The 13,621-nt window shown below is 42.9% G+C and overlaps 1 protein-coding gene across 1 annotated transcript; it reads right to left on the bottom strand.

The window, feature by feature from the left end:
• Nucleotides 1–935: 935 nt before the first annotated feature.
• RFXAP (regulatory factor X associated protein) lies at nucleotides 936–7,200 on the bottom strand. The gene is made up of 3 exons (XM_077810337.1): nucleotides 6,559–7,200; nucleotides 4,630–4,737; nucleotides 936–2,854 (listed from the first exon to the last, which is right to left on the bottom strand). Exons 1-3 carry the CDS (start codon nucleotides 7,012–7,014, stop codon nucleotides 2,744–2,746), a joined length of 675 nt encoding a protein of 224 aa, XP_077666463.1. The 5' UTR covers nucleotides 7,015–7,200; the 3' UTR covers nucleotides 936–2,743.
• Between the last annotated feature and the right edge of the window lie 6,421 nt (nucleotides 7,201–13,621).

The following is a 13,621-nucleotide window of genomic DNA, read 5'->3' as shown; positions in this document are numbered from 1 at the left end:
AAAATCATGAATGGTGTGGAGAAAAAACATTCTTTACCCCTTCATATCACACAAGAACCAGGGGTCACCTAATGAAATTAACAGGAAGCAGGTTTAAAACAAAAAAAGTACTTCACACAATGCAGTCAACTTGTGCAACTCATTGCCAGGGGATGTTGTGAAGACCAAAACTAATGGTTCAAAAAGATTCAGATAAGTTCGTCAATGACAATTAGCCAAGATGACCAGTGATGCAACCCCATGTTCTGGGCGTCCTAACCCTCTCACTACAAGAAACTGGGAGTGCACAACAGAGATGGAGCACTTGATAATTGTCGGGTTCGGTTCATCCCCTCTGAAGCTTCTGGCATTGGCCACTGTCAGAAGACAGGATACTGGGCTGGATGGACCACTGGTCTGACGCAGTATAGATGTTCTTATGTATGGGCTCAGCAAATTGTTAACAGGCCAGAAAACTTTAAAAATAAGAAAATGAGATTGTAAAAAAAAACAAAACCCCACAATAATTGGCATGGGAGCTCTGGGGCAAGTATAGTACCTAAAGTTTTTTTCTCCTGCTGATAATAGTTCATCTTAATTAATTAGCCTCTTAGAGTTAGTTTGGCAACTTCCACCTTTTCATATTTTCTTATGTATATATATCCTCTTACTATATGTTCCATTCTCTGCATATGATGAAGTGGGCTGTAGCCCACAAAAGCTTATGCTCAAATAAATTTGTTAGTCTGTATCCGCAAAATGAACAGGAGTACTTGTGGCACCTTAGAGACTAACACGGCTGCTACTCTGAAACCTATAGTAGCAAAGAATACTGTAACTTTTTTTTTTTTTTTAAAGTAACTGAATTGCAAGTTGTCTCGCCCAAAATGTTTTCACAACCCCCACCCCCAAAAACTCCCACTACTTTCTTCTATATATAAATATCAGAATAAAAATCTATAAAATTAGTATTTATTTTTTCTTTTCATATAACAACCATTTACACCCTGAAAACACTTTATCTGATTTTATCTTTTTAAATGTGTGGTCTCTCTCTGAACACAAGCAGTTTGGAAATGCAGCACAGTGTAAGGCTACCTAACCAGAGCTAGCCATTTGAATACAGACACAGAATATAAAAATGAATGTACAATACGTTCAAATAAGAAATATAAGGAACACAAGTTTTTACAAAAAAGTTGCTCAAAGAACACTTATTGGTCCAAAATTTTTTATACAAAATTTCTTAAAACATGTTTGAAATGAGAACCACCTGCACAATTCCAGACACACAATTGCTGTTTAATAGATTCCTATCTGAACAATTTCTGTAAATAAATACATCTTACACAACACCCATACAAGAGTAACAAATATTATTGAATTGATACTTATTAGTGGACCTTAAGAGTTTGTACCAAAGTCACAGCTTAATAAGTACTTATACTATTACTTAAAAACCCTCTGCTAGAAAATTAGTTTTAATACTAAGAAAAACTCAGGATTCATTATTTTGTGATATAACGTTTCAATTCTTAAACAGGTAAACCAGTTGTTACAATGAACAATTTTAATTAACTAGAATCCTGAGTGGATTAGATTATATTTCTTTTGTATTAGCTCTTTTAAAAGGTTTGTTTTTGTAGGAGGAAGATTACGGATAAGGAACAAGTGATATGGATTTAGTTTTACTCTTTTCACACAGATGTTATAACTAAATTCAACAACTTTAACTCTAAATATTTCATTTTATTCACTTACAGAGAGGAATGAAAGTCACTCACGGTTTTCAAATCCAAGACAAATTAATAATAATTAATATCATTCTTAAACTGGTTCATCCATGAGGTCACTTTATCACTCAGCAAGCTACGGTCCACCACTACTGACCGCCAATTCTTTGAATATTACTTTTTGTAAAGTTCATGAACACTGGATAGTGGAAGGTCATGTAAACAATGGAAAAACCTTAGGTTATTTTCTTTTTTGCACTTTAGTTCTTCCTTTAAATGGCAATTTCTCCTTTCTATTCATTCTGGGACTATTTTCCACATCAATTCCTTCAAAACTACCCATTACGCTGGTTACAGCCCTGTAGCACTTCTTTTAGAGAGAACAGTTAAACACTCCAATCCAGCTAGACTTGTGAATTATGGACACAGACCAACAGGATCAACCAATGACTTACACTCTTAGCCATTAGTGCAGCTACTGCATGGCATTATTTTGCCTATAACTGTTAGTGCAACAGCATCTAATGCCTCCAAGTCTCTTAGATCCCTGAGCAATATGCTACTATGTCATCTTACTGGGCTGGCTCAAAGTCAGTACTTTTTTTATTTCACAACTTCCACAGAAAGTAATTGCCTCTATTTCTTCAATGATTATCATCAAAGAGTGACTACACTGAAGCTATGAAATCTTTCTCATAGCAAAGTGTTTAGTTTATAATGGAAGACTTTGCTAGGGGTGGGGACTTATGTAAGGATTACTGATACAATGACGTTTATATAAAAAAATTATGAATAAGTTACATTTCTGAAACAGAATGGGGAACCAGATTCCTCCTGATTTGCTCACAAATTTGTGGACATCCACGCAGCTCAGAACCCCAAAAGTGCAACCACAAAACAATACAGGTATAATGCAGCAGCAACAATTTTAGTCTTCCATCTTAATATTTAACACGACTTTTTTCACTTATGTCAGATACATATCCCTCCACCACTTCAGCAAGAGATTCTGCTGCAGATCTTTGTCCCCATTACACGGGTGCTCCTGGAAACTGTTGCTGCCTTTGTTCCAAAGCCTGTTGACTTAGCAGTTGCTGCTGTTTCTGCAGAAACTGTACCACCTCCGGACTTCTTAATAATGACTTAAAGAAAGAAAAGAGGATATTTTAAATTGACACCAAAATATTTAAGATCCTTGAATAAAAGGTGCCATAAAAGTGCTAAACATTATCTACTGTATCAGGAAATGTTTTCATCCTTGTGCCACTTGGAAAAAGAACTGGCTTTCTGGAAAACTTCAAGATGTATACAATAACATTCCATTTAAAAATACCCTTATGGTTTATGAGATCATGTCCTCCTCCTTCCCACATACTTTGCCCCAGGTGGGCTATATTAAAAACAAAGGGATCTTTCCTAAAGAAATATTGCTGAATGAGAAAAAGGGGCAAAGCACTGAAGAAGACAGCAACACAGTTCAAGGAGGACCTGTGCCTTGCTTTTTCTGTTTGGTGGGCAGAACCATGAATGAAAGAGCTTCAATCTTGCGCAAAGGCCTTTCAAAGAAATATTTACTTTTCCCAAGATCATCTGGTTGCTATATTTCTAGGGAAATCATAAAAGTGTTTTCAGTTTCCATTACTAAAAGGACCTTGTCAAGTGCAGCTAAGAGCTGTGAAGGTACTGTCAGTCAGGCAAGGGAGCCAAAGAACTGCAATACAATAGCAAGACTCAGAGCAGCCAAAGGGTTGCTTTGTGACTCCAATTTTTCTGCAGGATACTTTAAAGAATTAGAGAAAATAACTTCCTCTTCCTGAACACTATTCCAAAGTTTATTTCTAGACTTTAAATAGGTGCTTCTTCTATATATTGTATATCACTGGGAGAGGAGAGACAAAAATAAGGTTATTTTGCTGTAAACCTAGGATTCTGAGGTCTTTTCTTTAAAGACTTTCATCTTCACAATATCTGGGACCTGGAGTCCTCCATTTTAATCATGCACGTAGGTGGCGAAAGAGACCTCCAGCACAATAATCAGGGCAGGTTATGCTGCTTTTCATTGTTAATGAAGGTAGTAGAAGAGCAGTTTTCTCTTTTGATGGAAGGAGATTCTACTGTACCTTCACCATTGCTTTTAAACAGTCACAATAAAAGCCAAAACCACCAAATATATTACGTTCTCTCCTCCATGTAAGTGACCTTCAGGGAAGGCAGTTAAAGGAGCCACAAAAATGATCTTGTGTTGACTAGAATGTAAAACAGATGTTAGTGTTAGTGGTTCTCAAACTACTTACCATTGTGGGCCACATCCAATATTACCTGTACGGCCCTGAGGATGTCACATGGGCTGCAGCTCAGTGCTGATTGGGCCCCAGGTTGAGAACCACTGGTGTATACAATATCATAGTAAGTGAGGTAGTGAGTCTAAGAATTCTACTAACTTTATTTCTTACACTGCCATGACTAAAGCTTGCACTGGAACCATTTAAAGTGCACATCTTACTGTTTTACTGGAGACTTTACAGCAAAGTTAGGTTAACAGATTAAAACATCCTATATACATTACGAATGATATCTGCCCAAAGAAAGAACTGCACATTTCTCTAATAGTACAGAAATGTCCACGTGCAGCTAATGTAATTGTGATTCATATACTCATGATTATTCATATTTGTGTTCTGAGCAGATGTTGAAATGTGCATCTTTCATGTCTACTCTGATATTTCAGTTTTTAAAACGTGTTTGTATAACTATGTAATGCACAACAGCAATCTACTGACTTCCAAGTTTCCAGAGGGGCACCAATAACTTTCAATACATATTCTATATGAAAAGGAGTGAGCAACAGAATTTTTCAAAAATTGGTTCTCAAAATGCAACCCTACTATCTTCAGCCTTGTGAAGCCATGGTACTTACCAGCCTTTTCTGATTCAATACTTGTTCTAAAAGAGTAGGTCTTGCTGGGCGATCTCCAATAGACCCTGTTCTTTGTTTTGTTACAGAAACTGAACCTTCAACGCAATCCTGGACATGAGACACAAAATACAAGAGGAAAGACATGTTATACGTTCAGTCATTACAACGCATTTTCATTTCTACAGGGGAAAGATTTCAGAATAAAAGGGCCTGCTTCCCTTTCCTAACCTGTGGAAGGAAATAAGGTGTGCCAGAGAGGAAAAGAATCCACACAATGTTCTGTTTTTCTCCTTTCCCTCCATACAGCTTCTAGTCTCCACTCGCCACAGTGAGCACGACTCCAAAAACTGGTGAATTAGACTTCTAAATTAGACTCCTAACCAAGTTACCATAGCTAGCTAATAAAATTTTAATCTATTTGATCAAAAATTAAGTAATTTGAAACAGTCCAATTGTTCCCTCCACACTTTTTAACCATATTTCCGTGAAAGTAATGTGTGTCTAGAGAATCTGAGGTTGGAGGCCAGGTCAGGCTATACTCACAGCTGCAGCAGTTCTATCCACATTTTATCACAGATAAGATGCTAACTTCACAATATCCTGCAGATTCCTCACACTGGTTTCTCTCTGGCCTGAGGCATCCCACCCTGTAAAGTTTGTTAACTATTCTTCCAACTGAAAGGGGTCAGGCAAATACCTATCCTAGCATCTGCTACTTCAACACTGTTGAAGAAAAAGAAAAAAAATGAAAGAGACCTATTAGATGAACAAGATTGTCTACAGTGCTTGAAAGCATATAATCTCTTTTTAAATGTCAAAAGACTCAGCCTTTATTAGATGCATATATGGATATTCAATCTTGAGTCTCACTAATCTTCAAAGCCTAGTGTAGACACTACATAGTTGTGGAAAAGGAAAATCCGGCCCCTTCCAAAACCATCCCCTCAGTACAAACCGCCTCCATCACCATTTTTTTAAACTCAGTAGAAGAAATGTGGTTTCCCCCTTCCAAATACTATTCCAAGATACAATACATGCACAAAACGCAAAATATGCTTGAAAACTCTTTATAAAAATTATGGCAACTATCAGAGACTACATTGTATAGAGTTTGGGATTGAGAGCCAAAACTGCTAATACCAGTTTCACCACTGATTTACTGTGTGATCCCTGTGCCTCTGTTTTTCAGTTTATGAAGATGTTGTGAGACTCCATATAGCTCTGAATGTTTAAAGTATTATACAAGGACTAAGCATGCTTACAGGGTTTCATAAGTGTAACAGACAAGGGGCAGGGAGGGGGGAGCAGGAAAGCGGATGGCCAAAAAGTTATTCTCTGCAAGGCTTTCCCTGGCACGGTGGCCTCAGTCTATAAGAGGGGTGTGGATTTCCTTCTGGTACAGGAGAATTGCTATTATTGGAACCACCTGGGCCACCACAAACATGCTTAGATCATTGGAACTCGACAGGACAGGAAATCATACCAGGCTGACAGGCTCGTTAGAAAGAACTCACTTTGTGTGGGGAGTAGGGGCAGCCAAAAAGCTAGGCAGGTGATGTAAATAACTAGTGCCATTCTGCACTGAATCTGTACCTTAGTGGAGAAGAGAACTAGGAGAGTTATGTGGCTCTACAGTGGGGGAGGTGCCGTTCCCAGACACCTGTAACAGCAGCACATAGTGGCAGGCTAGGTTTCCCCCCTCCAATGGGGGAGCCCGCCGAAAACTTGATTACCTGCAACTCTCCCTTCGCTCAAGTGATTCGGTGTGTTGCTAACTGGTCGCTGCACAGCAAGCCACCCTTGCACACAGCGGTGGGGGTGGGGGGGGGGGTGCTGATGTGTAGCCTCGGCTGCCCCCCACCTCCGCACATCTCTGCCCTGATACCGCGGCAGCGTGGCACAGCGGTGAGCCGGGCACAAACCCCTCACCTCGGCCCGCGCGCTGGCCCCCGGGGCGGCAGCCCCGCCTTGCGCTGGGGGCGCCCCAGCCCCGCCGCCGCCCAGGGCCTGGTCGCTCTTCTTGCGCTTGTACTTGTCCTTGTACATCTTATTGCGGTGGCGCTTGCACATCCAGGGCTTGCGCTGCTTGGCCACCTGCGTGGTGGTCTCGCTGCAGCCCTGGTACGTGCAGCTCTTGCAGCCCCCGCCCCCCGGGGGGGCCTCCCCGCCCGAGGCCGCCGCCGCCTCCTCGTCCTCCAGCTCCTCCGGGCTGGCCGTGCTCTCGCCGCCCGCCGGCTCGCCCTCCTCGGCCGCGTCCCCTTCGCCCTCGCTGGGGCCCAGCTCGCACAGGAACACGAGGCCGCCGGAGGTCCCCGGGGCCTGCGCGGGGCCTTGAGGCCGCACGATGCCCCCCGCCGCCTCCTCGTCGCCGCTGCACGGCTGCATCACCAGCAGCGTCAGCTGCGGGGACGAGGAGGAAGCGGCGGCGGGACCGGCCCGCAGGGCCCTGCTGCTGCCGCCGCCCAGACCCTCCGTCCCGCTCTCCCACCCAGCCAGCGCCTCTGACAGGCGCTCCGGGCGGCTCTGGACCGGCCGCCACAGAGCAGTGACTGCGCAGGCGCGGCGGCCCTGACCGGCGACCAAACGAACACGCTACCTGCCAGCACTGAGACCTAGCGCGCGTGCGGGGGTACACCAGCCACCTCCCGGGTGCCTACTGCGCATGCGTGTGGGCCCGGGAACTCATGCGCCTTGGGGGCAGTGGCAGGCGCGCGACTGGGCCCGCTTTACGGCGGCAACTGTTGAGGGGAGTGTGGAGTGAGCACGCATGCGCATTGTGGAAAACTAACTTGGCACTTAGGGAAGTGCCACACCAGGGCGTCAAGTCGGCGTGCGGGGCGGTCGTTCTGTCGCGACCCCAAGACGCAATTTACTGCGCGTGCGCAAACCTTACATGGGCGAAGAGGCGAGGCGTGAATCATAGTATAGCAGGGTTGGAAGGGACGGCAGGAGATCACCTGCTCCAACCCCCTGCTCAAAGCAGGACCAATCCCCAATTTTTGCCCCAGATTCTTAAATGGCCCCCTCAAGGATTGAACTCACAACCCTGGGTTTAGCAGGCCAATGCTCAAACTACTGAGCTATCCCTCCCCCCCAAGATGAGATGAGGAGTGGGGGCCTGCGGCGCCCTTAAGCACCCAGGGTAGCTGGGGTGGTCATTTGACAACGGAGACGCCTTGTCTGCGGAGGTCCGTGCGTGTGCCGCGTGCCAAGCAGGGCAGCCCCACTCCCACATGCGTTGTTGTGCCAGAGAGCTGTGGCACGGGGCGCCAGGCCCTGCTGGGGCTACCCGGACTTCGGGTACAACCCACGCTGATGAGTATGTCACACCTGCCCTGCAACCTCGGATGCCTCGCAGTGCCCTGCTAAAGGAGTTCCCAGCATGCAGGCCACCCCTTGAGTGTCTGTGCAGCTGCCACCCACACTTAGCTTACACTCTGGCTCTCTCCAGCCTCCGTCTTACTGTGCGGTGACCCCCAGAGCAGCTCCTCCCTCACCAGTCCTGGATTTCCCGCATGCACAAGTGTGCATAGTGTATTGCCCAGCCCACTCCTGGGCAATGCAAGCTTATATGAAGGCCCTCATTTTATTAATATAAATTATATGCACAGATTGTGTTGTTGCAAATGGAGTTTGCCAAGCACTTACATTCAAATACATTGGATTAGATCAAACAATAAAACAAGGATATTAACTACAGAGAGGAAGATTTTAAGTGAATACAGGTAATGAGACGTAAAAATCAGAAATGCTTACAATAAAAATTAAGATAAAATGCAACTAGTGCCTAACTTAAACTGTGTTAAACTCAAAGTTTTCTCACCACATGCTCTCCACAAACTTCCTGGCCAAACTTTTTAGGGCAGGACCCCTCCTTCTGTTTTACTGGCTGCTTCCTTTGTTCCTTCTGGTGCAGTGAATCAACAGAGAGAGAGCAAGGAAAAGGGGTGCCTTGGGGTGTTTTCCCTTTCTTTTTATAGTCCTGTCTTCCCTTTGAGAAGCATTTCCAGCTGGGAGTATGGTGACAGGCAGACTCTGTGGACAGGAACCCCATTCTGTTTCTTTGCTAAAATGTAGATATACCCCCATATCTCAATGTCTGTACTTAGACCCATTAAACTTTTACCCCCAATCAGGGAGATTGCAGATTATGTATTCCTTACGCCACCTGCTCCTAAACCGAATTTTGCACCCCTTGATAATCTGTACCTTATTCCCTGATAACAAGAAACTTCTATGCTTAAACTCTGTACCGTTTTCTTTTTACTTCAACATCATCTTAATAAAATTATTATTTTTGCCCATGCCCTTTTTCTTGCCAGTGAATAGCCAGTTAGCAGGTAATGACCCAATGACCTTGTTTACACCTGGCTGAGATGTCAGCTTGCCCTATATCTTTGAGGAACTGGTTTGGTCACTCCCCAGGCTTGAAACATGTTTTAGTAACACCATACAGTGGATTGTTATAGTTTTACATACATTGTTGCCACATATGTTACCAGGACAAGTGAAATTATGAATTTTCAAATGATACCTCATGAGGTTTACTTTGTACAAAGATTATTACAATTAGTATGCAAGGGGTGACTAAAGGAGTACAGTCTGGCACAGGCCCTTAATACTGCGTGTTTGTTACACTGTTGCAAAGAGTGACAAGGAGGAGGGGGTGAAAATGACCAGAAATGTGCTATGTAACTTACGGACAGCCCCTCTAGGCTCCCACTCTCCCACGCAGCCCAGCAAAAAAACCAAGCCACATGGTGATCCAGGGAACTGTGCTGCTCATCTGCCCCACGAATCAGCCTGTATGTAGCCCCGCATCTAGGGCTGGGCAGAGTCTTGCCTGTTCCCTGCCCCATTGTTACCCAGCTCTATCTAGGATGCAGTGGAAAGAACCACAACACGTATCAACAGCACCAACACCTTCCATTTTTGAAAAGCACTGATGTGCCTTCTTGCATGCATGCAACAAGAATCTCGCCAAATTTGTAGCCCTCTGAAAGAACCAGCTCTGAACTGGTACCTAGAGTGAATCGTGTTGATGTATATATAAATTGTATAGAAGTTGCATATTATTTTTTCCCCATCCCCTGATCTCTGTCTTTCGATTGTGATCTTTGTGGTGCAGGGATTGTTCATAGGTTTTTGGAAAGTGCCTAGCACATAGCGGGCACTACTGCAAATATGTAGCAATAGTAATGAGAATAATAATATACACCTCAGACAATTAGGGTTATTCTCAGAACCCTTTTACTCAATGGTGAACTTGAGTAGTTCTGCTGAAGTCAATTAATTTTATTTGTTTTGATTTAAATGCAACTAGACAGAATGCCTGTCTGAAACTATAGATGTCCTTCTGATTAATTAAAAACACAGTACAAAAATAATGACAAAACCTGAATACTACCACATTGCTCCCCCCTTCTCCACAAAACCATATAATAATTAGTTGGAACATGTTTTATACATCAGACCCCTTCACATGCCTGTTAGGATATAGATATTCAGCCCTGTCTGTAAAGGCCTATACTCTAAGAATTTAGGTGTATTCTTATCACTTGGCTAATTATAGAGGTATAAAAGAAAGAATCAAAATCACTGTCTGCTGGTGTAAGGGCCTTCTCTTACTGTGACAGTCTGAGGCCCTGTTCTTAGGCTAAGGCCTTTGGCTAAGCAGCAGAGGCAGCCATAAGCTGGGAAGTGAACAGTCACATCCTCACATTCCAAACTAGTCACACTGAAATAAGGTGCTATTCGGCTGTTAGGAATACAATCCTGTCCTGATAGTTCCTATCACCTCCAGAGAAAGGGAAGTGCCTAGAAAATGTACAAGGAAACTTAGTTTGATAGCATCCTGTCTGGCAAGAACTCACTTATCAATAGCTGGGATGTGAAATCCTCACTTCTGTATTGTCTTGTCATTATAGTTCCCACTTTGCTATTGTTTGTCTGTATAATCTCTGTCTGGTTCTGTGATTGTTCCTGTCTGCTGTATAATTAATTTTGCTGGGTGTAAACTAATTAAGGTGGTGGGATATAATTGGTTACATAATCATGTTACAATATGTTAGGATTGGTTAGTTAAATTTCAGGAAAATGATTGGTTAAGGTATAGCTAAGCGGAACTCAAGTTTTACTATATAATCTGTAGTCAATGAGGAAGTGAGGGGGTGTGGGTGTGGGTGGGTGTGGGCATGGGCATGTGGGTAAGGGAGATGGGAACAGGGAATGGGGGTAAGAAAATTGGAATCATGTTTTGCTAAAGGGGGAAATGGGAACAGGGAATGGGGGTAAGAAAATTGGAATCATGTTTTGCTAAAGGGGGAAATGGGAACAAGGAATGGGAGTAAGGAAGTTGGAATCATGTTTGGCTAAGGGTAGGAATGGGAACAGGGACACAGGTGTAAGGCTCTGTGGTGTCAGAGCTGGGAAGGAGGATACTAAGGAAGGAAACTGGAATCATGCTTGCTGGAAGTTCACCCCAATAAACATCGAATTGTTTGCACCTTTGGACTTCGGGTATTGTTGCTCTCTGTTCATGCGAGAAGGACCAGGGAAGTAAGTGGGTGAAGGAATAAGCCCCCTAACAATGCCCAACAAGCAAAGACAAAACTCCTTACAAAATACCCCAGCCCTCCCTAAGAGTCCTGTCTGACAGATGGGTTTTGCAACATGCCAGGAAAGCCAACAGGCATGGGCTATTTCAGACCAAAGTGGAGGATTATGTCCAAAATTGAGAGGTCTTTGCAAAGACCACCCTGTTGGCAGCTCCCTCTCTTTTCACCTGAGGAGACGGTATCTCAGGCACTTTCTCTGATCTCAGTTGCAGCACTGGAGTTCTTACTGGAGGGCTGTGCTTTAAAGGCACAATTTGGCCCTTAGTTAGTATAATTGTTCCTCAATTTCTACACCTGAAAAAAATGAAGATAACAAGAATGGGCATATTGAGGTTTGGTCTACAGTATAGATCTATATTGGTATGCCTGCGTTGCTCAGGGGTGTGAAAAATTCATAGTCATACCGACCTAACCCACCGTGTAGACAGTGGGATATCAGCAGGAGACCTTCTCCCACTGACATATCTACATAGCTCTTGGGAAGGTGGATTAACAACACCGACAGGAGAGCTCTTTCCCATCAGTTTAGAGCATCTTCATTAAAGTGCCACAGTTATGCAGTTGCACCCATGTAGTGTTTTGAGTGTAGGCTTGCCGTGGGTCAGACCAATGGTCCATCCAACCCAGTATCCTTTCTTCTGACAGTGGCCGGTGCCAGATGTTTATGAGGTGATGAACAGAACAGGGCAATTTTTCAGTGATCAATCCCTTGTGATCCAGTCCCAACTTCTGGCAGTTGGAGATTTAGGGATACCCAGAGCATGGGATTGTGTCCCTAACTATCTTGGCTAATCGCCATTGATGGATCTCACAGGGATGTTGTAAGGTTTAATTAGTTTGCAAAATACTTTGATATCCTTTGGTGAAAGGCACTTTAGAATGCAAAGCAAAATATTATAATATTATGATGTTTCTACTTTGTGTTAACCAGAAGGTTGCTTTTTGAATGATTTGGAACGTTTGTGCGTAAGAAGAAACAGAAGTGGAAAAGGAATGGATAGCTAATCAATTTAGCCTAACTTTGAACTCATGGAATATTATGGGTTAAAAATTGCAATAAAATATTGTTTTGTTCCTGATGTGCCTAGGAGAGACTGTAGAAAATGTTGAGAAAGAAACGTTCAAATGCAAAAAACAAATGCTATATGCCATATACCGTTTGTACCAGCCTTGATTTTGGGGAATTAAGGCCATGTTTTGACAATGTGGTCCTTAATCTCCATGTCCCAGCTGCCCAGCTGGGAACAGATACACAGTCTTTGGCCTTCCCAGGTTTGTCTAACATCGGATGCCAAAAACTGCATGCTTAAATCATAGATATTCATCTGTGTGCAGGCTGCCTACTCGTGGTTTGAATAGAGTCTGTACATTTCTGATCTACATTAGCGCTCATAAAGTGGTTCATTTTGATGTGCCAGAGCTTTTGTGCCAATTTTTTAGTACCTAGTCCTCAGTAACTATCCTGGTGAGAAGTACTCATTAGAAAAGCAGTCATTGGGGACAGAACTCAAGAAGATTGTGAGAATATTGATGATGGTGAGAGTATTGATGGCACATCATCTAAACTAGTAAACTCATCCAGTAGCCACCAATACAATTAATCTCTCCTGGCTTCTGCTGCCAGCAGCACAGAATACCACCCACCACTGGTGGCTTTTGACAGTTTTGCATTGTTTTGATTTTCTTGACAAATAACACATTTTTCAAAGTTTCTGGAGAATCTTTTTCTCTTTGATGTAAGATTTGAGGGGCTTGTATCCTCCATGGCTTCATATACTATAATTTCCCAGCAGAGGTAAAATTCCCAAAGTATATTGTTAGCATTACTACCACCACTTTTCATTTTGTACATATGTACAGACTGGTGATAAATTAGAGTTATTAGGTCATAATTGAGGAACTGGGGAAGCCATTATCGATTGGAATACACTAAGAATATATTGACAGGCAGTGATTTTTTTTCCAAATATTAATATAAGGGTGTGAACTCAGTATTAGCACATCAACCTGTCTTTCACTATCCATATGAAGTGATTAGGCCACTTGAGCTGCCCTAGTTCTGGCATAAGATGGCACTGATGTGTATACTTGCAGCTGCAGCAAAATTTTCCCTTTTATGAGGACAGAGGGTATGAGGTCTGTTTGCTTATTGTTGTTTAAGAGTGTTTTGCACACAAAGTGCTTTTGCTGTTATTTTTTAATGTGTGTATCTCATGAAATATTAAGAACTTCAGTGGAAAATGAAATGATGAAATTCATATATCCAATGTTAAGGTAGCCCTACAGAGAAACCATAAAATAAATGCAAATTATCTTGTAACCTTATTACACCATTATAAAATGAAAACGTCAAGCTAAGGAGAGTGCCTGAGATT

The sequence above is a fragment of the Eretmochelys imbricata genome, chromosome 1 (assembly GCF_965152235.1).
Source record: "Eretmochelys imbricata isolate rEreImb1 chromosome 1, rEreImb1.hap1, whole genome shotgun sequence".
NCBI classification, from domain to species: Eukaryota; Metazoa; Chordata; order Testudines; family Cheloniidae; genus Eretmochelys; species Eretmochelys imbricata.
This window is presented reverse-complemented; position numbering and strand designations above follow the sequence as displayed.